Source organism: Tupaia chinensis, unplaced genomic scaffold (genome assembly GCF_000334495.1).
Source record: "Tupaia chinensis unplaced genomic scaffold, TupChi_1.0 Scaffold000453_1, whole genome shotgun sequence".
NCBI lineage: Eukaryota > Metazoa > Chordata > Mammalia > Scandentia > Tupaiidae > Tupaia > Tupaia belangeri.
In genome coordinates this window covers 252,579-279,212 of record NW_006159960.1, presented here as the reverse complement: position 1 = coordinate 279,212, position 26,634 = coordinate 252,579, and the positions used below count along the sequence as shown (strand labels likewise).

Genomic DNA, 26,634 nt, shown 5'->3' with positions numbered 1-26,634 from the left:
ACATGTGGCAGGGACCTGCAGATGGCATAATGGTTACATCACTGGACTCCCACATGGCTAAATGTGGCTCAAGTCCCAGATCCGGAGGTTTGAAACTCACACTTGTGTGTGCATGCTCCAAATCCCTAGAGGAGAACGGGGAAAAAATTGCAGTGTGACATCCTCCCTGGGGGTGTTTCTCAGTTTTCTTTCTTTTCTTTTTTTCTTTTGTAGAAGTTTTTGTTATTGGGTTGCATGCACTTGCTGGAGAGACAGGCAGAAAGAGACAGAAAGTGAGAAATCACTCCCCGGGGGCATGGCCACACTGCAGTCCCTTCTCCTCTTGGGATTTTGGGCATGCATGTACATGCATCCAGTGTGAGTTTTAAGTTGCCATTTCTGGAACTGGAACCATGGTCGATTACATGGGAATCCAGTGATGTAACTGTTAGGCCATCTGCTGGTCCCTCATTTCTCACTTTCTGTCTCTCTGTCTCTCCTCTCTCTTCGGTAAGCACACATGCCCTATGGCAAAAACATCTCTTAAAGAAAGAAAGAAGAAAGAAACATGCTGGGCATATGTGAATCTGTGCCCCAAATCCAAAATCCATCCCAATAGGAGGGATGGGTGTGTGTTTGTGTGTGTGTGTGTGTGTGTGTATTTTCAAATCTACTTCAAACATTCTATTTCACTGTACCATTAAACAATTTTTTTCAAACACATATATACTCTTTATTAACACCCAATAACTATCCTCACGTCTTAAATTACAGGCTGCTGATTCATTCATGGGCACAAAAATCCATTGTAAATACTGTAGGTAGAAAGGGATTGAAGGGCCAGCCAGAGGCATAGTGGTTAAGGCAGCTGGATTCCATATGGCTGACTGAGCAGTTCAAATCCTGGACCTGGCAGCTTGAAAAACACGCTATGCATGCATGAACCAAAATCCTGAAAGAACAGAGAAATAGAGGAGACCAGATTACAGCCTGACCATCCGCATGGGGGGTGCTTTCTTAGTCCCTCTCTCTCTCCCCTTCTCTCTCTCTCACAAATACACACACCCTCTGGCTAAAAATTCTGGTTGTTGTTAAAGGGGGTGAGGGGGATTTAATATTGAGAACTAACTGCAACATCACTGGAATGGCTAAAAAAGTGGGCTCCAGATGGGCTTCCAGGAACCATTGTTTGAATGCTGCAGAACTAACGCTAATCCAACCAGTAAGAAACTGACATAACTGCTTCTTTCTCTTCTGTGGCCTAAAGGGGGATTTAGTTTCAAAAACATATTTGGTTCTTGTGGTATTCATTTGATTAGGTTTCCAACACTAAAGCCTTTTAGTTCAAGCTGTCCCTCAAGGGTAGTTTTCCACACTTTCTGTCATGAGGGCCAGTCTTATATACTTTTATCCTAGGCTGCGACATGTGTGCACTTCTCTGGTGACCTGGTCCCAGGCTTTCTAGCCTTCTTTCGATGGATTAGTCAGTCTGACACAGACCAGGAGACTCAGCTCCACTGCAGACATTTAGCTCACCACGATAGTCTTTGCCTTTCATGTTCCGTCCTCATCTGCTATATTTTAGCCCATTTTTAGCCTATATATTTCTTACATTGGGCTTAACTTTGAAATTTACAAATATATCACACCATAGTCTATGAAGCCCTGGTTTTTTATTTAATATTCGGTTTTAAAGTTTCATGCATGTAGTTGTATATAACAGTAGTTTATTCATTTCTCAATATTCTCTAATAATCTGTTGTATAATATATCATAGTTTATGTATATTACTTGTCAACACAAATTATTTTTATTTTTCAAGATTTTTGCTATTAGAGACCACAGTATATGAACAGTTTTTGTACACATTTCCTATTACACATAACACTGAAGATGTCTCCTCTAATGTTTCTTCAAAGTGGAATTACTAGGTCACGGACTTATTTTATGGTTAAATTTATAAAATAATGTCGAACTGCTTTCTAGAGTGTTTATACCAATGAATGCTCATTTCGAAATATAAGTCACTCCTGTTCTGTTTTTCTACACTCTCTTCAGATGGCTTTGTAAGATTTACTCATTTTTAATAATCTAGATACAAAATGGTATTTATTTGTGATCTTAACTTGTTTATCCCTGATAGCTAGTGAGATTGATTGACTGTGGTTTTTTTCTTTCTTTTATATTTCTGACCATTCATGTTTTTTCTGTGAAATAACTCATGTTTTTTATCCATCTGATTACTCAGCTGATTGTCTTTTTCTTATTGATTTATATATTTTAAAAATCATTTTTATTAGCTCTCTGTCTTATAAATCTCTTTATAAGAGATTGGCCTTTATTGGGCAGTTGGTCAGTTATTTTTTTCACATTTTTATAGTATTCTTATAACAATAGTTTTTAATTGAATGAATTGACTTTATTCCTTATTTCTTTCATAATTGACAATTTTTGACTTTAAAAAGTGTATTTCTACATTGAGATAATAAAATCTCTTTTTATTTTAAAAATTTTGCCTTTTTTACCTAATTATTTATTTGTATTCAGTTTTTGTGTATGAGTGAGATGGAGATCAAATAAAAGTTTTCTGTATAAATAAATAAGTGGGCAACACTTTTTTTTTTTTTAGGCTTTCGCCATAGGGTGTGTTTGCTTGCTGTTGAGAGACAGAAAGGACAAAGAGGGAAAGTAAGAAATCAGCCCTCAAGGGGATGGCCATGCTGCAATCCCTTCTCCTCCATTCTCCTCCTAGGATTACGCATATGCACACATATATGTCTGGCATGGATTTCAAGCCCTAGGTCTGGGACTCAAACTGCAGTTGGCCATATGAGCCTAGCATCTTAACCGCCACATTGTCTCCTAGCCCTTAGGCGACACCATTTTAAGAGTTTATCCTGCTCTGGGGCCTGCAGTTAGTGTGGTGGTTAAGGATACTGGGCTTCCCACATGACCACCATGGTTCGAGTCCCAGACCTGACAGCTTGCTTTCTCCTTCTCTCTCTCTCTCATTCTTTCCCTCTCTGGTCAAATTAAAATAAATAAATAAATAAATCTTAAAAAAAAAAAGGATATTACAATTTTTAATAGTTTATCCTTCTCCCAATTAGAGCAAAACTACTTCTGTCATATATCATTTTCCATTTAAGTGTCTTTCACACCTTTGTTCTATGTATTTACCTCCTACTTTCTTATTTACTATGTTATTATACTAAGTCTTGCTATAGCCTGTGATGGGAGATATTCCCTATACCTTATTATTCTTTCTCCAGGGCATTTAGTTCATCTTATGCCTATGTTATCCCACTGAATTTTAGAATCAACTAATTAAGTTCATGTGAAACACTTGAAACTATTAGAACTGCATTGTGCTTTTGTTCTGTTTTTGTTTGAGAGACTTTTGCTATGGGGCACATGCACTCTCCTGAGGGATAGAGAAAGACAGAGAGTCGCAAAGTAAGAAATCACCCCCAAAGGGAGATTGGCCAAGACACAATCCCTTCTCCTCCATTCTCCTCTAGGGATTTTGGATACTCATGCACAGGCTCTGGGTGTATTTCATGCCACCAGACCTAGGACTCCAATCACAATCTACCACGTGGGAGTCCAATCTCTTAACCACCATGCCACTTACTGGCTCCCAGAACTGCATTGAATTTATAGATCAATTTGGGCAAAAACTCAACCACTATTTTAAGCTTCCTCTCTCCCAAAGCATTTAATTATTTAATTTCCCTACTCTCTCTCTCTCTCTCTCTCTCTTTTTCCTACACAATTGCCTATTATCCTACTTTGAAGAGAATCTATAATCTGTGAGAGGGACCTTCTTGAGCTTTCTAACACCGACTGTATAAACTTATCTATGCCCATATCCATCTATTGCACTTTCTGTCCGGTACCAGGTTATTTTTCTTTGTCTAAGGATAAAACTTTATTGTGCCCAGAATTAGCTCCATTTACTCCCTACAGTCTTTCATCCCTCTATTCCCTACCTACAACTTCTTTCTAGAAGCATGCAAGCATGTTTCTTTGCTAAAAAATAGAACAAAGGAAATAAATAAGACATATAACATAGCCTTCTTCATCTATCCTTCATTTCTTTATAACTACTGCAACATATGTGTTCCGCTTTTCACAGCCAGACCTCTCTAAACAGTTGTCTATGCTTACCCATCAGTTCTGACTCAGCCATGAACACCTGCCTACCGCCTTCACTACGCCATGGCCAGGGTCACCAGGAATGCACTTGGACCCATTTTCTTACTTGAAATCTTGACATTTAATTCTCTCCCTCTTACAAGTTCCCCTTTTAAGTATTACAGAATTGCAATTTTCAGAAATTTCTCTTTTCCCTTATAATCTCTGCAGGATCTTGTATAAATTCTTTTTTTACCCCTCAGGTCATGATTTAAAATGACTGTTCTTCAGGAGACTTCTCTTCTCCCTTGGGATTCCCTCACAGGCAATCTTCAATTATCATGTCTTCACTTGGTACATACAGGTTCATGTCTCCCAAGTTCAACCCTCCAGTACAGCTCTCTCTTCTCAGCTAGAGACTCACAAGTCTGATACCCTATTTAACCCCTTCCTTCTAACTCAGCTTACAGACATTGGAGCTCACGGGTCATCATCTATCCCTGCACTCCCATCCAACACTCTCCTGCCATTTCCATACCTCAACTAGAATGGTGATGAAGTGTAGATCGCACACCTGGGCAGGCTAAAATCTTGGGTGGCTTTTATTTATTTATTTAATTTTTTTTGAGAGATTGCTGATATAGGGTACATTCATTTGCCAGAGAGAAAGAGTGAGACAGAGAGACAGAAAGCAAGAAATCACCCCCCAGGAAGGATGGCCACACCACAATCCCTTCTCCTCCATTCTCCTCTTGGGATTTTGGGCACGCAAACACATGTACCTGGCATGAATTTTGAACCACCAGGTCTGGGACTCAAACTGTGGTTGACTATGTGGGAGTCCAACGACATAACCATGACATCATCTGCTGATCCCTTGGGTGGCATCTTTGACTCCTTTCTCTTCTTTACCCAACACACTTAATTAACCACCAAATTTTGTAGACTCTATCTCCCAAGACACCTCTTACCTGTATAATAGCACAACTTCTATTTTCCTATCTTAGAAAAGGGACAAATGGGAGCAGAAAATCAACACTAGGGAAATCACTTGAAGGGTAAGAAGTACAGTTTAGATTGTTAGACAGGGGACAAACAGGATGTAACTGAGGTCATGGCCTGTATTGGGGGATGTTTAGACAGCCCTAGTGTTCACCGTAGAGAATCAGGCCTTGTGATTCTGTGGCCCAGTCATAGGGAAACTAGAGTCAGAATTAGAAAATTCAGATTTGAGGAAAACCAAGTGAATGGAAATAAACTCATCTATTGTTGGCAAAAGAGATTGAAAAAGGGAAGTCAAACAGAGAACGTCAGTTACTGGGAGAAATTAGTTCCTGAAAGCCTGGAGTTCCAATGTTGGATAAGCAGATCTTAATATTAAATCACTTCATTTTCTTTCTGAAATCTGCCATTCTCCTCTTACCTAGAGGTATGACTGACTTCAGAATATGTGGCAGGTAGTTTTAATACAAGAAAATATAAAATAAAGTCAGTGACCTATTTGGTTATTAAGGTTTACTCAGTACTATGTGCCTGGCATGTTTGGCACTGTTCTATTGGGTCATCAGAAAAGTCATGATCATTTTTGTGTAGAAGAACATAGAAAAATACATCATGACTTTTTCAATGGCTCAGTAAATCATTTAGCATTATGATATCAATTAAACTTTATAAAAGCGATAAAGTCTATGTGTCATTATTATTCCCAGATTACAGATGAGGAAACTGAGGCAAGTCAAGGTAATTTTCTGAAATCAGACATGTGGGAAGTAGTGGAGGCAGGACTGAACCCCAGAAATCTGTCTCTAGAGTCCCTGCCATTGCCCGCCATGAAAAAGCGCTTTCTGTTACTAAGCTATGCATATCACACATGCACCAATTTTCAGATGGAGAAACAGTCTAAGTGATATTAAGTAATTTGTGTTTTGTAGTTTAGACCATTCTGGAACTCAGTTTCTCCAGTCTGGTACTCATATTTTTCTATCCCTCTTCTGCCAATTAAATATATTAATGAATAACTATGTCCTATCTTGTCTGAAGAGAAAAACAAAAATATCAGAAGAGTTGAGAAGCCATCTCTCTTAGACCCAGCAGCAGAGAACAAAGCAGCTCTCTTCCAGCCATATGATGCCTGGCTTTTGGCTTTATGAAGACATCATGTTTTATTAGGATCATCCTAGGCACACCAGGTCTCAGGCAGAAATAAGATTAGAACCTCAGCCATATGCTGTGCTTAAAAGAAAATCAAATTCGCAATCTTGGACTGCCTGACAAGCATGTCTATTTACAAATCTTAATCATGCGGGTAGAAGAAGGGAGGGTGACTAAGGTAAGGCTACTCAAATATGCAGCAGCTGTTAAATACTGCAGTTCTGTAGACAACAGGCTTGGAAAGGAGCCATGTATTATCAGAGACATACAAACTACTCTTTATTTATTTATTTACTTTGGTCATAGGGCATGTACGCTTGCCAGAGAGAGAGAGAGAGTGAGCGAAAGTGAGAAATCATCCCTCAGAGGGGGATGGTCATGCCGCAATCTCTTCTCCATTCTCTTCTCAGGATTTTAGGCTTACGTGTAGACATGCCCAATGTGATTTTCAGGCCGCCAGGTCCGGGACTCAAACTGTGACTGGCCATGTGGAAGTCCAGCACCTTAACCACCACACCCCTTTATTGGTCCCTAAACTATTAGGTCATTGGGAGAGTCATGTTGTATTTTTCCATGCAAAAATGCACCATGACTCTCCCTACAACACAGTACAATGTTTATCACAGGGAGGCACACAACTCAGGCACACAACTTAAGTGCTTGGTGCCATGTGGTGGCCCAGAATTTTGTATCACCAGACATCCTTGTCCTATAGTGAGATACCACCATCAAGGATAAGTGCTATTCTCAGTCCTCTATGGGTGCCGGACACTACTATCTTTAATCGTTCTAGAGCATTCTTTCCCAGGTCTTCAGTAGTTTCTTCACATGCATGTGCTGCTCAGAACTCAGCTGAATACTCAAGGGGAAGCATCTGTAGGTCTCTGGACTTCAGTCTCAGTGTAGCCATCCTCTTGGGCACCCAGTCCTGGGAATTCTGAGCATCCTTAAACATTTGGCTTAGCTGGGGTTTTGCTCTCTATGCTGTTGACTGGACATTCTTTCCAGGTAGGCAGGTCAAGCCATTGTAAAGCCCACCTGTTTGTTTCCCATTTCTCAGGGAGGACTGTGTTGTTACTGAACAGCTGATGTCTTGAAAACCACAGTTTCATATATGCTGTCAATTTTTTGGTTATCTTGGTCAAGACTGTAAATCCCAACTCTGTGACTCCATTTTGCTCGAAAGTACAAGTTCTCTTTAGATTATGGTCATTGAATGTAATGCATTTGTTTGGTTTTGCCTGCTTATACATTTAAGAAGAAAAGTAAAAAGTTTGGGTGGAGGGCTGTCATTTCACTAGCTGTATTCCTCTCTCCTTTGTGAGGAAAATGATTGGCTTTCACAGGCCAGCCTTGGGTAAGCTGTGTTACTATCTCCAACATCTTTGTCTGATACTTCTTTTCCTCACAGTGGAAACTCAGTGAGCCCAACCTCCACTCCAGGATGCTGGGTCAATCAGGGGTTCCTTTATAGGGGCCTTCATAATCAATTTCATGTGCTTAACATCGTTTCCAAACTCTCCACAGTTTATCTGTGTCTTGTTGCTTCAAGTCCCTACTTTAAGTTTTGAAACTGAAAGTAAATTTATGTTGAAGAATTGGTGGGCTAATATAAAATTATCATTTTTTAAGTGAAACTTTCTGGAGTGTTTTAACTTTAAAAAGTGACAAACTCTGAGGGAGAAATTTTGGGTGCTCCAACAGGCTCTCAGGGGCAACATTAAGCCTGGTTACCATGGGTTGAAGATAATTCTGCACTTCTTAGAGCTAGAACCATCAATATGACATCTTTCCAACTCATTTGTCAAATTCAGCCTTTTATTATCAAATGCTGCCTTTTGGTTTCTAAAATATATAATATTTTATTTTCTAATGAATTTTTTCTTTTTTTTACTTTATTTATTTTACATTCCATCACTGTTTATCATTAGAGTAAACTAAATGCGTTTACCCACTGCAAATACACTGTATATTGGTTTAGTCAAAGATATAACTATACGTGTTATCACCAACAGATCATTTTCCATTTTTGTGTCCCTTAAATGTTTTACTTCTTTATTTTTCCCTTTGATCCCCTCCCTCCCTCCCTGTTACTTATTCATGTGGAATTCATTTTACCCATCCTATGACCTATGAATGAATATATGATACAAGTACGAATTTTTGGAATTTCACAAAGGCATATAAACATTGCACATTAAAAGAATCTATTGGTCTAAATTTACTCTGAAAATTTTCTTGTCTGTTATGAACTTTGTGTTCATAAATGCCCAACACTCTATAAAGTAGAACATTAATAGAATTCCAAGTAATTTTCCTTTTATCCTTGAACTAGGAACATAGTGATTCAAATACTTAACATAATCAAATGAAATATCCATTACTTCTGATGACCACAGGGCTTTGCATTAAATCATGGATATAAACTAAAAATTTTATAAAATTATAATGCAAACAATGAGAACCAGGTCATTGATTTCTTCATAAAAATCACAGAGCTGGAGGGTGCATTTAGAGGTCATCCGAGGTACCCAGTGATCTTTGGGCACTAATAAATTGCAATAATACTGAAGATGAATTCTAGGATTTTACCATATTCTGTGTGAATGTGCTTCATTTATTTTTTCCCCCAGGGGCGTAGGCTCTTTAATAATCAGGATAATTTGTATAGAAAGTTAAAATCCACTTATGCTATTATTAGAGCAAATATTACAAATGATCATTCAGTATATGTTTAGTTATCTGAGATCTATAGTTATCAAGACCTGTAGAGTGGTTTAGTGGGGATAATAAAAGGTTTTAGTTTAATCCTGCCTCTGTCTCTTACTTTGTCGACTTGGTCAAGTCATTTAACTTTAATGAGAATAATTGTACCACTTTTATGTAGAAATAATGGGTACCTTGCAGAAGTTTTGTGAAATTCAGAGGTTACTTATACAGAATCACAAATATTTGGTCCTCAGTAAGTAAATTTGTTGGTATTGCTATTGGAAAAACAAATAAATAACTCAGCTCTTCCAAAAGATGCCTTCTTCCTGCTCTCTGGAACATAAACAGTGAGGTTTATGCACATGACGGGAAAAAAAAAATATTCTCTTTTGGTGGCCTTGCCCATTTCTTGAACATCAAACTAAGCTAGTCCCTCCTCTAAAGAAGTAGGAAGAGGCTGAGCAGCTGGGAACAGTCCTGGCCTACAATGAGTACAGGGAGAGGACTACACTTTCTCAAACAAAGCCTGGATCGAAAGAAAAGGTATGACTCGTTGTGCCAGCTAGGAAGTCCTGGGCGTGTACCAAGTCCCCCTCACCATCCTCCATCACTCTCTTAGAGTGAATTTTTAAAGTTGTCCATGGCAGTTGTTAACCGGTAGCACAACATCACTTGAAGAGCATCATAGATTTTAATTTTATTAGACGGGAGAGGATTTTGACAGAGGCATCGAGAGGACCTCTGACTTTAGCAATCATCCTTTTGAAAAATTATCAATAAAGAAAAGATATTCCCACCAAGCAGTGGATTCCCTTTTTTTTTTAAAGAACAATTACAGTATTACCATAAGCACTCTGCCAGTCTTTAAGAGATAAATGCAATAATTCTGTTAAAATTTTACTTGCTTATCATGTGTCAGGCACTCCTGGGCATTTTATATGCCAGGAAAGGACTAACAGCTATTTCTTTAACCTTGTCTCTAGAGTCAGTAATGCCTGACAATTTGACCCTTGGTTTACAGAAGCAACCTAGGAACAGAAATTCACCTAGGTAGATGCAAGACGAGGGTCCCACGTACAGAACTAAACACTTGTATGTAACTCACTGGCAAGAATGTTTAAGGACTACTTGGGAACTAATGAAATAGAGCTGCCCTAGAGAAGTGGGGCTAATCACATAGACCTGATTAGATGGGACTCCTCAGTTACATACACGTGGTTCAATACGTTAGTGAAAACCGAAGGGACCAGAGAGCTGATGGTTCTCCTATGCTGGAGTCAACTTCGTTCCTGTGATGCACACATCAGAGTGCAGAATGGGACACTGGGACATCCACAGCTGTGCCCAGCAATTAGGGGACCTACCATGTGGATGCACATGCTATGGTGCTTGTCCCGTATTGTTTCTTCAAGATAAACTTGATGCTTGATGAAACCCATTATGAATTTGGAGCGTCTTTGTCAAGCTCAGGTTAAGAGCCGGTAGAGCAGTGTGTCACACATACATTATTTTGTTTAATCCTCACAGAACTCCAATGCAATTGAAAATAATCACCCTTTACACTTTGCAGATGAGAAAACATAAAGCTTAAGTGAACCAGATCAAGGTTGCATAGCTTGCCATTGAAATCCATTATGTCTCATTTCTTAGGTTTTCAAAACTGATATCTGTTTAATGAGTAAGTATTTTCACATCTTAAAAATAATATTGGGCCAGTTGGTTGTGTGGTGGGTGAGGCAGCTGAACCCCAGAAGGCTGGGTGTGCAGCTCAAGGCTCGGACCCAGCAGCCTGAAAAACACACTGGTTGTGTGTGCATACGTGCCCAAGATCCCAAGATGGGAATGGAAGAGAAGGGACTGTGCTGTGGCCATCCCTCCTGGGGAGTGCGTTATCACTTCCCCTCACTCCTGTCTCTCTCTGGTGAGTATATGTGCCCTACAGCAAACAATTTTTTAAAAGAGACAAAATAACCAATATTAGTAAATGTTATTTACTAATATTTTTATCTCTATATAGCTAGTTCTGCTAGCAGAAGCTCTGGGACTTAAAATTTGCTGTTAGAATATCTAAATTATTTTAAAATAAAATTTATTTTAATATAAATAATGTTTTCTGACTTTCAAATATACTTGGCCAAATTATGACAATATTAAAGAAAAACATTGCAATTCCTCATAATTACAGCACCCAGTGATGGTTGTTAGAAAATTGTTCTTTGGTTTTCTATACATTATTTTTTTAAAAAAAAGTTTATTCGTTCATTTATTTTAATTTAACCAGAGAGAGAAAAAGAGGGAGAGAGAAATAGAGATAGAGGGAAAGTGGGAAAGCAAGCCACCAGGTCTGGGACTCAAACCGTGCTTGGCCATATGACAGTGTCCAGCGCCTTAACCACCATGTTACCTGCTAGTCCCTCTCTATATATTTTTTACACTGCAAATTGTATAATTTACATTACATACAATTTGATATCCTGCTGGACTTTTTTTCACTTAACATTTTTTGGGGACAAAAATGAACTTTTTGCATAAGGGCTGAAAGTCTTCCCTCCTTCTTCACTCACTGCAGTACATGACTTCGTCTTTCTTTCCCCTCCCCTAAACTGCATGAGAAATTATACCCTTGCTTGCCTGTTCCTGGGCTTTTGAGGTGCAGACTCAAGAAATGAGAAGGAAAGAAAGAAATAGGACTTGGGGGTGGAGAACAAGAGACCTACATGAGAAAGACTAGATTCATTTTTAAGAGGAGAAAAAAAAGGAAGACTCTATAAAGATTTCAAGAGAAAGGATGTTTGGGGAGGCTGAGAGATTGAACTTTAGGAAGTTGTGGGAGATACTGAGAACATACAAATGGAGACAGTAGTTTAAAACGTTTTCTTGTGCATTATATTCTGGATTTGCGTGTGTGTGTGTGTGTGTGTGTGTGTGTGTGTGTGTGTGTGTTTCTTAAGAGATCCCAGAACATATTTAAATTGCTTGAATTTACTGTTAATTATTAGATTATCTTGTTCTTTGAAAGTAACTTTAGAAATTGTAACATAAAGCAATGCAATTTATGTTTCAATTATTAGGGTGTCAAAAAAAGTCATGAGGTATTTTTTTCAATGTCTTTTTATGCAAAAATGTGTCATAACTTCTCTGACAACTCAATAGTTTCTTAAGTATAAATGTGCAAATGTGATTATAGCAATAAGATTATTTCTCATTTTTCAGTCTTGTTTGTTTGCTATAGTGCATGTGCATTAGCTTGAGAGAAACAGAGGGAGAGAGGAAAAGAGAAATCACCTCCAGCAGGGGTGGTCACACTACAGTCTCTTCTCCATTCTCATCTCAGGAGTTTGGCCATGCACACACACACACCTGGCAAGTTTTTCGAGCCACCGGGCCTGGGACTCAGACTGCATAGTCAGCCATGTGGGATCCAGCCACCTTAAGCACTACACCACCTGGCTGGCCCTCTAACTTTTCACATTTTTTTTTCTTTTAGAGAGGTTTTTGCTGTAGGGTGCATGCACTTTCCAGAGAGACAGAAAGTGAGAAATCACCTCCCCCCGACCTCGGGCCGGAGCGGGGTGGGGGGTGGGGGGCTGAAGGCCATGCTGCAATCCCTTCTCCATTCTCCTCTTGGAATTTTGGGCACACACACATGCACGCCCAGCAACTTTACACTCTTATACATAATGTTATGGCTACCTTTCCGTGTTCATCTTTATCGTCATTTTCAACTGTTTTTCCTAGTAGTACTGCTGGAACAGTGAGTACAAACTTTCATAGTCAAACCCTTCGATCCATCAGGTAAAGTTGTTTTAGTGACTTTTCCCCTTTCTTCACTACTCCCATTGTAATTAACAGTACGTAGGATATGTTCAATGGCCATTTAGAATCAGTGAGTGAGGACTCAGCTCTGACCCTAAGAATGAATAAATGTTACATTGTGACAATCTTCAATGTAAGCACTTCTAGGACACAGGATTACCTATTAGGGTTTGTTTGTTTGTTTTTCAAAGCCTTAGAGAAATGTGCTTGAGAGCATACATATTTGGTATGATATTTGGGTTTTTAAGAGCTAGTTTGTTCCCAAAGCTCAAGACCCTTTGAAATGCTACCACTAGTAACATAATAAATGCCTTTTGAAAGCATACAGTATGTTGATATTTGAAATTATACTTGTAGCACATGTAGCTGGTGATAAATACACAATGGACAATAGTTACTTCCCTTATTTTGTATGGTTTCAGTAACAGGCCACTGTTCTTAGGAGAAACCTATTTACAATCTTGATTGATGGCCTTCCTGTCCCATCTCTCTCACCTGTGTTTTCTGAGTCACAATTATAAATTATATTTACATGAAGCTAAGTATGCCTAGATGTAGAACTTTCACACAGTACCTATAAAAAGACTATTTAATTCAAAAGGACCAAAAGTTTAAATTGCCCAGTTTACCAAGGTTAGAAAGAAGGTCTTATGAACAGTGAAATTGGTATTTCCAAATTCCAGCTGTGTGACATGGCCATGTAAAAACTACTCACATTAAACAAAAAATTTAGGTATCTAAATCAAGTATGCAGTGGCTTTACTTGTCCTCTCTAAGCCGTAGATTTCTCTGTATGGTGCAAATAATACCTTCATCACCAACTTTGAATTAAATGAGAAAAACTAAGAACACTTAGCGTCATGTCTGACGCAGAGAAAAAGGGTAACAGAGTTTAGTTGTATCTGATAGGCAAGAGACATTTTAAATCCCTTTTAAAAAGGCAAAGAAACCAGGGATAAATGCACCCTGAGACAAAAGGAAAAAAAAAAAAAAAAAAAAAAACAGGGGCCAGCAGGTAGCATGGTGGTTAAGGGCACTGGACACTCCCATATGGCCAACCATGGTTTGAGTCCTGGACCTGGTGGTTTGCTTTCTCTCTCTCTCTCTCACAAACACACACATACACACACTATCCCTCTCCAGTCAAATTAAAATAAATAAATAAAGTTAAATAAAACAATTTTTTTTAAAAAACGGGAAATTAGTTATCTCCCAAACCAAAGAATACGAGAATGAAAGGGTAAGGGATACTAGGTGGCTTCCACTATGGTGAGCAAGTCTCTAAGTATGGACACAATTGTGTCTCTTCAAGATCAGGAAAACATCAAGTTCATGCAAACTGCCCCCTAGCTCAAAGGCTGTTCTGAACTCGAAGGTGTTGCAATGCCAGTGCATGTGAGCTAGCTGAGCAGAGGGAATTAAGCAGCACACATTCCTTGTTACTAGTGCTCCATAAAGGCGTACAAAGGAAGCCAGGAAACAAAAGAAATCGGATAAATGAGGGTAATGAAGAGAACTTCTATTTATTTCTATAATTATTAAAGTTTATAAACAGAGATAATTATTTCTTAATTATCATATGATTATTTAGGAGAAAATGTAGAGATAGAATCAGATTGGGCAGATTAAAGAGACTTCTCTTAAAGCCCTTAGTCCGTAAAAGTGATAAACAGCTTCTTTTTTTTTCTTTTTAAGTGTTTTTTGTTTTTTTTTTTAAGCTAAATTTTTTTTTCTTTTGGTTTTTGGCTTTAGTCTTGCCATAGGGCATGTGCACTCACCAGAGTGAGACAGAGAGAAAGGAAAGTGAGAGATCACCCCCCAAGAAGAATGGCCACGCTGTAGTCCCTTTCCTATATTCTCCTCTTGGGTTTTTGGATATGTAGGCGCATGCACCTGGCTTGTCTTTCAAGCCACCAGGTCCAGAACTTGAACCACGGAGTCAGCCATGTGGGATCCAATGATTTAATCTTCATGCCACCAGCTGGCTCTTTATTTTGTTTTATAAGTATATATTTTTTTCCTGAGATAGAGAAACAGAGAGAGATGGACACCACCCACAGCGTCTTCATGCTGCCATCCTCCTGTAAACCTGAAGGTAGCCAGGAGGAGGAGCATGCCCACAGCTGCACCCGGAAAGTTCCAGTAAGACCAGAACACAAATCTAGAAGTTTCCCAACTAGTCTCCAGCACTGCACAGCAGTGCCCCACACTTTGCCACTGTGGCTGAGCCAGAATTTTCTGTAATAGTGTGTTTGGTGCATATTTTGGGCATGGATGTTTAAAATATAAACCTTTGAATTTTATTTCTCTTCTCTTTCCTCACCCAATCTCATAGTGGTGCTATGAGCAATGGGATGATGTTGGAGAAAAATAGCAATTTCTTTTTTTAAGGTTTTGCCACACAGCACATGTATTTGCCAGAGAGCCACAGAGACAGAAAGAGGGAAAGTGAAAACTCACCCTCCAGAAGGGATGGCCATGCAGCAATCCCATTTAGAACCTCCGGTCTCTTCTTGGGATCTTGGACACACACACACACATATGCCCGGTGTGATTTTCAAGCTGCTGAGTCCATAATTTGGGAGGGCCATGTGAGAGTCCAGAACCTTAACCACAACACCACCTGCACTCCCAAGAAATAGCAATTTCTAATCTATAACCTGCACATGCTATTCTACAAATTTGAATTGACCTTAATCTCAAGGCATAATTAATTTAATTGGGGTCAATGATTTCAAAGCAAGCCTGATTATGTCTCCTGTCAGAAAAGATTGATTCATATCATTAGACTAATTTGATTTTTCTGAATAAGATGTTTATCTACATCTGAAAGAATACCCAGATCAATGCACAGACTTCAGACAATACTTTAAGTATAATTACGTTTTCAGAAAACAATGTGTGAATAGCCTTTCTATATCTGACTACTCTACTAGTGTGCACATGCTAAAGAACAATTACCTTCTCTATCGTTAATACCTTGCTCCTATTAACTATTTAATGAACAGTTGTTAAAATAAAATTGTTGCCTATATTTTTAAAATTTCTAATATTTATCTTTAATGATTATTTAAATAAATTCGCTTAGAAATTGCCCTCTGGAAGCAGAAAACAAGAGGAAAGATGGAGTAGACAATATTATTTGTCCCATTTGTTCTTTATCTTAATCCCTCCCTAGTCCAGAAGCAGATTTAGCCATGAGACCTGCTTTGACCAATGAAGTGTGGGCCACAGCAGTGAAGGTGACAGTGCAGTTTCATGGTTCTGCACGCTCCTTTTCTGTACCACAACATTCTCTAAATAGTGATCGCTGTGTCCTAAGACGAATGCCTTAGTCTATTCAGGTGATCATAAGAAGTTCATAGACCACATGGCTTATCAACCAGAGAAAGTGATTTCTTGGGACCAGCAGTTAGCATAATGGCTATGTCGTTGGACTCCCACATAGTCAACCACGGTTTGAGTCGCAGACTCGGTGGCTTAAAACTCATGCCGGGCGCGTATGCGTGCATGCCCAAGATCCCGAGAGGAGAATGGAGGAGAAGGGATTGCGGTGTGGCCATTCTCCCTGGGAGGTGATTTCTCACTTTCTGTCTCTCTGTCTCTCTCTGTCTGTCTGGCAAGTGGACACACCCTATAGCAAAAACCTCTCCAAAAAAAAAAAAAGAGAAAGTGATTTCTCACCATTCTGGAGGCTGGCAAGTCCTGGATCAAAGCACTCGCAGACTTGGTGCCTGGTAAGGATATACTTCTTGGTTCACAGAAAGATGTCCATCTTGTCCCTGTGTCCTCACATGGTGGAAGGGGCAACGGCTCTCTCAGAGGTCTATTTTATAAGAGCACTAATCCCATTCATGAGAGCTCCACTCTTGTGATCTAATCACCCGCAAGGGCCCCATCTCCTAACATTATTACGTTGGGGGTTAGGATGTCAACATATGAATGTGTGTCGGGGACACAAGACTGGAGGAATGAAGAAGGCAAATAAGGTGCAGATGCTGTTAATCTGTACTTAGTATGTGGTGGGACAAGGCAAACCCTGTTTTAACACTAAGATGTTGAATGTGTTCGCCGTTGTAATACTGAAAGCTGCCTCATTCACACGGTAAGGTCACTAAAATCACTCTTTGCTTATCAATCTCTATGATTACTTAGAATAATCATGAAATCTTATTTGTTTGTTTGTTTGTTTGTTTTTAGAGAGAGATTTTTGCTATAGGGCACATATGCTCGCCAGAGACAGAGAGACAGAAAGCGAGAAATTACGACCACCACTGCCTCCCCCAAGGAGAATGACCACAACACAATCCCTTCTCCATTCTCCTCTCTGGGTCTTGGGCATGCATGCACACGTACCCATTGTGAGTTTTAAGCCATCAGGTCCAGGGTTCGAACAACGGTTGACTACATGGGAGTTCAGCAATGTAGCAATTACACTATCTGCTGATCCCTAATTTGAAACCTTAAAACATACACTTTGAAGGAAACTTGGTAATTATACAACCTAATCCCATCACTTTATAAGTGAAAAATTAGATATTTAGATAATTCAAATGATGAATTTATGGATGCCCAGCTAACCAATGATGGGTTAGAACCAGAATCTGAATTTACTGACTTTATGTACTTAAAAATTGAGACTTCATTTAAATATTTGTTCTGCGACTACATTAAAAGAAAAGATAATGGGAAGGACCAGCAGTTAGCGTAATGGCTATGTTGCTGGACTCCCACGTAGTTGACCATGGTTCAAGTCCCGGACCTGATGGCTTAAACTCATGCCGGGTGCGTGTGCATGCATGCCCAAGATCCCGAGAGGAGAACGGAGGAGAAGGGATTGCGGTGTGGCCATCCCCCCTGGGGGGTGATTTCTCACTTTCTATCTCTCTGTCTCTCTCTCTCTCTGTCTGGTGAGTGCATGCGCCCTATAGCAAAAACCTCTCCAAACAAAAAAAAGAAAAGAAAAGATAATGGATGACTAAGATTATAGACATATATGAAATCACAAGTTTACCTTATCTGTACGAAGTTATCACTGATTTTTCTAGTAGAGATGCTTGATTTGCCAAGAGTTCATTTCATTTTACCTCTTTGTGTTCAGAACTACAAATCTAAGAGCGTCTGACCAGACATGGCTGCTGTTGTTTAGAGCTGGTCTCTGCAAAGCAAACTGAATAGTACCGAGTCTGAACCATTAACTGCCTCATTAGCACTCCACACTCACTAATTTGCCCAAAGTTTAATTATTCAAAAGCTCCAGAGAATTTTGAATAAGACAAAAAAGAATCACCCATCTGGGAATTATCAGGACACTTATGTGGACAACCAAAGAGACTAACAAGGTTACCTCTGGTTACATATCAGTAACTTCTGCTTCTGTAGACTTTGGTCACGAGAATGCATTCTCAGTTGAAATTCTAAACATTTTTAATTTGGAAAAGTTTTAAAGGTGGAATGGACACTTGGTTTGGTATGAAAAACTTCTTGCAAGATTCTAGGATGCAGTTACTTCCATCAGGGCTGATTTCAAATACTCAATTTTTTAAAAAAATAACTGACTTGAAAGGAGAAGAGACATAGACAGACAGAAAAAGGGAGAGCACCATGTGAGGACAGAGACTGATCCACACAGCTGCAAACCAAGGAACACCATGGACTGAAAGCCTCCCTGAGGAGCTAGGAGAGGCAAGTAAGGATTCCAGCTGCAGCCACAGAGGGAGCAAGGCCCTGCTAACACTTCGATCTCAGACTTCGAGCCTCTAGACCTACATGAGAATCAACTTCTGGCTGTTTTTGTTTTGTTTTAGTTTTGCCAGAGGGACTGTGCACTCACCAGAGAGAGACACACAGAGAGAGAAGGAAAGCAAGAAAGCATCCCCATGAGGCCTGATCATATTGCAATTCCTTCTTCCCCATTTCTTCCTTCTTTTGGAATTTTGGGTGTGCATGCATACATGCCTGGAGTGTTTTTCAAGTTGCTGGGTCCAGGATCTGAATAGTGAATTTGTAACAGACTAATGAAACATAGCTATAAGTCACTTACTTTTCTAATATGGTAATATCTGGCTGGACTTGCGAGGCTGATCTTAAACTAGCATTTCAGCTATCCTAGGCATCAACGTTTGAGATACACTGCTACAGCAATTTGAGTCTTGGTTTCCTATTCTGTAAGATCTGGGTGATTATAATAGTTTCTATCTTATAGGGATTTGAAAATTAAATGAACTATAGTGTATATAAAATGCTTAAGAAAATGTTAGCCTTTTTTTAATATTAGATATTATTTTGGCTGAAACTTAGGATTTAGGTTAAAAGTACTAAGTAATAAGGGTAGAAAAGACTGATGCCTTACTGAGAGATTTTGTTGCTCTGCTGTTCTATGAGAGAGAGAGAAAGAGAGAGAGAGAGAGAGAGAGAGAGGCATTTTTGATAGGATTTCACAGTTGCAATCCTCTCTTCCTGCTTCCCCACTTGTTCAGATTGGTCCAGGAACTGACCCCAGGCCTCCCGTGCAGCCCCAGCTCCTTGCAGTGCTGCCCTGCAGCTCACACCCTGTGACTAGGCCAGCTGAAAGTTTTAAAGTCAAGTTAATGAAGAAAAAGTAGTCTTTGACTAGAGGCAATGCTGTTATACCTTGACAAGAACTATAAAATGCAAATGAAAGTCTGCCTGCTTAAAAATTCAATAGAACGAAATATCCAGATGACTTTGTTAAGCTAATAAAAATATTGTGCTAGATAACAAATAAATTAATTACAAAGTATTTCTCTGGAGTCTATCTATAAAATCACCCACCGAGAGAGAAACCAAACGATATATGATTGTCAATTCATAATTACAATATCTTTGAAAAAAGAGATGTATGCTTTGGAACTTGCATATTATTCTCTTGGAAAGCAAACTGCAGCAGGGCCAACAGTGACACAGCAGCACAGCACCAAGTTCTGCAAACCAATCCCACATGGGAAAGTTCCTGGTTCAAGTCCAGCGAACTCCCTGAATAAGCATGCCTTTTCCCTGCTACCTGAAGCCTAGGAGTGAATTGCGGCATTGAACTCCTGTTAGGGGTACTATCTGTCTTTCTTACTTGGTCTCTTGCTCACTCATGAAAGAAATAGGTGACTTTTTTTTTTTTTAGAATTATTTAATTTGACTCATTTATTGTTATTATTATTTTTAAAAGTTTGCTATAGGGCATGCACACTCACCAGAGAAAACGAGAGAGAGAGAGAAAGTGAGAGAACAAGCCTCCAGTGCAGCACGTGAACCGCAGTCAGCCATGTGGGAGTCCAGTGCCTAACCACCTGGCCCCCAAAACAGGTAAACTTAAAAAAATTTTTTTCAGCGAACTTTAGGAGTTTTAATATATGTCTCATTGGAATGATAAAGCTCTTTGCTATAACATGTACCATAAACTCACTTGGTCTTTCACGTTCCGTATTATTTTTCTCTCCCTTTATCTTCCCTTAACACAACATAATGTAGGCTAACAGGTGGCATAGTGGTTAAGGTGCTGGGCTCCCATATGGCCAACGGCAGTTCAAGTCATGGACCCGACAGCTTGAAAATCATGCCGTGTGTGTGTGTGTGTGTGTGTGTGTGTGTGTGTGTGTGTGCACGTGCCCAAGATCCCTACAGAAGAATAAGGAGAAGGAATTACAGCATGTCCATTCCTCCTGTGTCAGGGAGGCGGATTTCTCATTTTCCCTCTTTGTTTCTCTCTGATTAGCGCACATACCCTATGGCAAAAAATCTAAAAATAAATAAATAAGCCAAAAGGAACAGAAACATATCATAGGGTAACATAACGACTCAGTGTAAGCGAAAGTTAACAACTTGTGTCTTCCCCACTTCCTATTGACTGGCGCCCCTTTAAATTTCAAGGAAAGTGTCAAAAGTTTGACCAGTTGGACTCTTCTTCAGCTACCTAGCGATGGCACCATCCTCCCTCTTCACCCAGTCTCTGATTGATGTTCAACTGTGAACTGTGTAACAATCTCACTGGTGCAGCCACAGAAGGTGACCCAGATTACACAATTCTGTGTGCTAATGCCAAGCGTCTTGTTCAACCAGCAGCTGCTCCATGCTCTGTCTTATTGATATTCAGATTCAACAGACACAAATCACACAGCCCTTTGACAAGCACACACTCTCCCTGTCTTCTTTTTAAACGTGCTCAGTAGCTACAGGCCTTCATAAACCCACAGCTGGGGCCGTTGGGTCTCTGATTTCCCAAACGACCATACATCTGACAAGTTCATCCCAGAAACTGCTTTTGTTTCTATTTTGGGGAGTTTGTGGAAAATAAAACCTTCATTTGTAAGACAGAAGCACATATAATAGAAGCCCATTTCTCTGGTAAAAGAGACACTTGGAGCCGTCACTCTTTGGGGAACATTGAGACTATTCTTTTAATTATTAGATTTCTTTAAAGATGAAGATAAATACATGATGGGTGGGAATAAAATGCAATAAAACTTATGAATAACTTGCTCTGGAAAGGATATCAGTTATGAAGTGCCAAATCTATTTTGTAAAAGCACAAACACAACAGGATCTCTTCGATGTGCCATTGTATTCTCCTGCTTATCACTAAACAGGTTTAAAACTATTTTTTTCTATACCTATTGGAAGTCACAGAATCATAAAATCGACTATTTACATTGACTTGTATCACTGATTTGTTTAACACAGGACACTTGCTCACACCAAACAGAAATCAAAACTTCTTTTTTCAGCATTGTGTTTTGCAGCACATACAACATTACAAACTCTTTGCAAGAAATAGGAAAAGCCAGGAACAAGCCAGGAAAAGTGCCAAAAGTTCCATAAATGAGAGAGACTTACTTTTTATGTAGGTGAACAGTAAGACACTGAGGTAGATGATGAGAAGGTAGTTGATTTTCTTACACGCCATGGGCTCATTGACAGAGCATCCTAGGTTGCCGGGATGGTGGTCTGGCCCCAGTCTGTTTCTGGATCCCTGTCTGGCTCAGAAAGGAGCAGGTGACTCAGAGCTCCTGGGTGCCATCTCTGTCCCACCCTCTCACAGCCCCTTCCTGGAAAACACAGGGTCTTAGATTCAAAAAGCAGTTGTGCTTCTTAGTAACTCACTCACACAGGAGGATGGGGTGATCTTTCAAACCTGGTGCAGATTGTTCTCAGGCTGGACTGGATTCATCCCCCCCACCCCCTCAGACATTGCCTTCTAGTTTTTCTATTAAGGCCTCCTCACAGGGCCTTCATTCAGCTACTGTCTTTAATCGCTCTTTATAGAGGAATTAACTTCTGGTCACTGTCTTGGCACACTTTGTTACGATCTGGCAGCTTTGAAAAGGACACCTCATATCCCTAATATATGTACTTGTTTCTTCAAGATGCAATTCACAGACAAGTCAAATTTTTCTATTCATAAACCCTATTCTTCCAGCTCAGATTTCTGTTGTCGATAAGTTAGGCTAAAATAGAAGAAAAAGTAAGCTATTGAATAAAATGAACAGAGTCATAAGAGCTATTTAGAAGTCTTTTTTAATCCATAAATCCAGAGTCATTTTATACACTACTCATGATATTTTACATTGGGGGTTCTTGACTTCTTGTTTTACTGTAGTTGATAAAAGCAAACATGTGGCCTAATCTTTAAAATGTACTTATTCTAAATATTATAGTATTTTTCTTCAGATCAAAATTTTCAAGTCCTTAAAATTATATGATTGTGAGACACTTCATAGAAGCATTCATCCGTTAAAACTAGAATGCCTTATTGATGTTGGTGCTGGTACACAGCCCTATTCCATTGTTAAAACTGGTCACTCATTACACTTAAAATACAATGAAAATAACCAAGCTTGCATAATATTTGTGCTTCTGTCAGGTGTTTATAAATAACATACTTTAAAGCCTTTACATTTTGTGGACTGTAATATTTTAATATCTTTTTTTTTTTACCAGTGTCATTCTCTGGCCTACTGAAAGAGGGTTTTACTTGCTAAAATAAGGTTTATCTATGTAAAATTACCTTTTTTTAAGAGTTTATGGTAATGTTTATTTTAAAATATTTTCCCCTCAGGGAAATAATTTTAATTCAAGCAATTTAATAATTAGAATAAAATAACTTCAGATTACAAAGACATTATTAATCCCCTACCTTAATCCCCATATTTGGTGAGTTGGAGAATTGAGATGCAGAACAATTATTCTGTGTGCCCAGACTCATCTGGTGATTTAGCGGCAGCACTGGGACCAGAGCCTCCTCAAGATTTCTAGAACATTCTTCTTTTAATAAGCCTTGTGGAATCCGTTTTCATCTTTACTGTTGTTTATCTCTTCATGCTTCTGCAGCAATCCCAGTCTGGGAAGTCTACCTATTAAACCAGTTTGGTCTTCATCTTCCTATAAAGACCTCCACCATAGTCCTCAGGCTAAGCAATTGAAAACACATGTAATTCATGCATATATTTTTGCACACATAGTAACATAAGTGTGTGTATATAATTATAGAACTTTGAAATCTTTTTTCTGTTATTAAGTTGTCAGAGTGTGCATATATTCTCCAGAGAGAGAGAGACAGAGAGAGAAAGAAAGCACCTCTCCATCCCATAGGGAGTGGTCATGCTGCAATCCCTTCTCCTCTATTTCTCCCTCCTTTCAGGATTTTGAACACTCATGCACACACACCCAATATGTTCTTCAGGTCTCCAGGGCCAGGACCCCAACCATGCAGTTAGCCATGTGGGTTCCAAATGTTTTACCACCACGCCACTGGCTGGCTCAACATTTGAATCTTAATGGGAATAACCTTATGGACAGTGAAAATTACTGACATCTTTCCATTCTACTTCTATAGTTCCAGACCACGCTAAGACAAAATGTTTGTTTCACGATTGTGTTTTTAGAACTCAATCCAGAGCAACACTAGATACACTGTAGTGTTAGACCGAATCACCCACTGAACTCCCTTTTTCACTTATATCTCCAACACCTCAGATGTCAGTAGTGAGTTTCTTTTGAAAATAGAAGTAACATTAAATGTAAATTTCTGCATATTTCTTTTTAAACTTGGGAGTATTGGGAACTTGGGAGTATTGCCTTGTGTTCAGAATCACTCTTGGCTTCCTTAGTCTTTTAAATATTAATATTATAATAGTAAGTGTTCCAGGCTGATATGTTTGGAGATCTCTGGACAGAGGGTTTATTGAAACCAAATACCATTTAAGGGGCAACATAGAGCTGTTTGCTCTGTGTTCATGTATTTTTTTTTTAATTTTTTAAAATTTTTTTATTTCACATGATTTTGGCTTTTTTATAATATTGTTATTTAGCACTTAATATTTTAAATATTAACCTAACATATCAAAAAATGAAAGTGAAAAATTAAATTGCTTTGATGCTAATAAATTAGAGATGATGATTTTTGGCAGTTAATGCTAACAGCTTAACAAACATTTATTATGAATGAAAATGAGACAACAAGAGTTTTGCATGAGGCCATGCCACTCATATGGAACAGAATTTCTCCTCAAAGCAAAGAAGCCATGTAACCACTTGGCTCTTACTGCCTAATGTATACTGTATTATTCGCCAAATAACAGTTATAAGAGAAAATGTTATGTGTACTGAGACAATGCCCCTCACCTATCTTGGGAAGATGATCCCTAAGATGAGAAGTATGAACTAGAATTAGTTATCTGAATAAGGAAGTGGAGGAGAGGTTCAGCTGTTCTAGACCAGAAAATATCATTGGGCAAGATATGGAGTCATTGATGCATAATGAGTGTGGAAAACTTTAAAATAGTTACTCCAAGGTTACAATAAACATTGAAAAATGATAGAAACTGAAGCTGAGCATGAATACCATGCTTAAGTCTTGAAAAGCCATATTTGGATAGCAGCTCATTGATCACTTGTCTCAAATCTGCACTGGGATCTCCAAGGTGGGCAAAGAATTTGAGTATTTGAAATGATCCCTAGGTGATTCCGATGCAACCATCCCACTTCAGGGGTTCCAAGGTCCTTAGAGTTTTTTAAGTAGGGAATCAAACATGGTATATAAACTAATCATTGTTCTATGAGCAGAGAAGCTTTGAAATGGAACAACTGAAGGCAGAAACTCAAGCAAGGAGGCTAGTGCAATTCTCCTCTCAGATATACAAGAGCCTAAACTGGAATACGAGAAACTCTCAGAGAAATCAGTTCATGAAAGCAGAGCTCAGTAATTGGTTGAGAGTAAAGAGTGGGAGGGAGGTATACAAGAGGAACCTCAAAATTCTGGCTTTGCTAAGTGGAATATTTAATGAAGACAGAAGTGTAAATGAAATATGAGTTTACTTTGAGTTTCAATGTTAAGTAATGTGAAATTTTTTTAGAAATATAAATATACAAAATGTATGATTACATACATAAGAAGACTTGCTATGAAAAGCACACCCATACGTGGTGAATGAGGAATATGCAAATAGAATATGCAGCAGAGACTGTTTTTACAAGCCTGCATGGCAGACAGCATGTGGTGGCAACAGTACTAAGGACCCATGCCTAGAGTAAAGAGGATTTAAGATGGTCCATTTAGAGAAGAACTCCAGCCAGCTGTCATGCTGTGAGGCACTGAAGAAAATTATACAAGTGACATACTCAGGGTCTCCAGGGTATCGGGGCCATAGATTGTGTCCAGAACAGGGACTACAGCCCAGAATGGGGAAGAGAAAACCACTAGCCTGAGTAGCAGCTCAAATGTGCTTGTTTTTAAATGCCAGAGGCATGTGTGTGCAGTGCATGCATGTGAGATAGAAAGATAAAGAAAGACTCACCTCCTTCTCCCAGCAAGGCCTGATCATGCTGCAATCCTTTTTCCTCTAGTTCGCCATCCCATCAGGGTCCTCGACACACATACATACCCGGTGTGTTTTTTAAGCTACCAGACTAGGACTCAAACCCTGGTCAGCCACATGTGATCCAGCTTCCTTTGCACAGCATGGCCAGCTCTCAAATATGTCCCCCAAAAGAGAGCGACAGGAATTAAAATGAAAGAGCAAGCTTGATAATCATGCAATAGCACATTCTAGGCCAATATTCCAGTTTAAAACTTGTACTGCTTTGGTAAAAATGTCAGTTCTATAAAATTGAGCTGGCAGTGTGAAGTTCCTCAGGACTATATCTAAGCAAGCCAGAGCAAAGCAATTGATTGACAGGCAGAAGCGCCCTTGTTTCTCCAAAACAGGTTTCATGTGCCCATAATCAAGATGGATGAGTGTGGACTCCTTCTTCTAATTTCTAGTGCTCATTTCCAACCAGGATATGAACAGCTGGAAAGTATTTTCCTTGTGCAGATTCACATCTAAGAAGTTAGAGTTCTTAGGTTATAAGTAACAATTTACCTTAAAATAGAAAATGTATTTGTGGGATACTTAATGCCTTGTAGAATAGATGAGGACTCAGGCGAATAGGCTAGAACGGGAAGAAATCATAGTGAAGCAGAGTCAAGACAATAGAATGGCATGTAATTTCATTCACTGAGAAAAGTGAATTCCAGTAATTCTTCCTATTTTTCTGTCAAAGTGTAGGGGGAGAGAGACAGAGAGGCCTACCTTGGGAGAGCTCTGCACCCTTGAATTCAGTGTGGGACTACAGACTTAGACCAAGTAGAACACGGTAACTCTACAACAGGAATTTAGGATGCTGCTATCACATGATGGGGGATGGGTGGGGTCAACCTAAAGGAGCAAATGCACACTGTAGGACTTGGTTAACAACATGTTCAGTTAAGGGGGGCTGGCAGATGGCATGGTGGTTAAAAGGTGCTGCATTCCCACATGGCTGACCATAGTTTGAGCCCAGGACGTGGCA

General features: G+C 39.2%; 1 protein-coding gene across 1 annotated transcript in view; it reads right to left on the bottom strand.

Moving 5' to 3' along the window:
• The window catches only part of CRB1 (crumbs cell polarity complex component 1), a 207,944-nt gene extending 186,096 nt beyond the window's left edge, over positions 1 to 21,848 (bottom strand). The window contains exon 1 of the mRNA XM_006155425.2: positions 21,640 to 21,848. Coding sequence (XP_006155487.1) covers positions 21,640 to 21,709 — 70 coding nt within the window. The 5' untranslated portion in view covers positions 21,710 to 21,848. The remainder of the gene's footprint in view (positions 1 to 21,639) is intronic.
• Between the last annotated feature and the right edge of the window lie 4,786 nt (positions 21,849 to 26,634).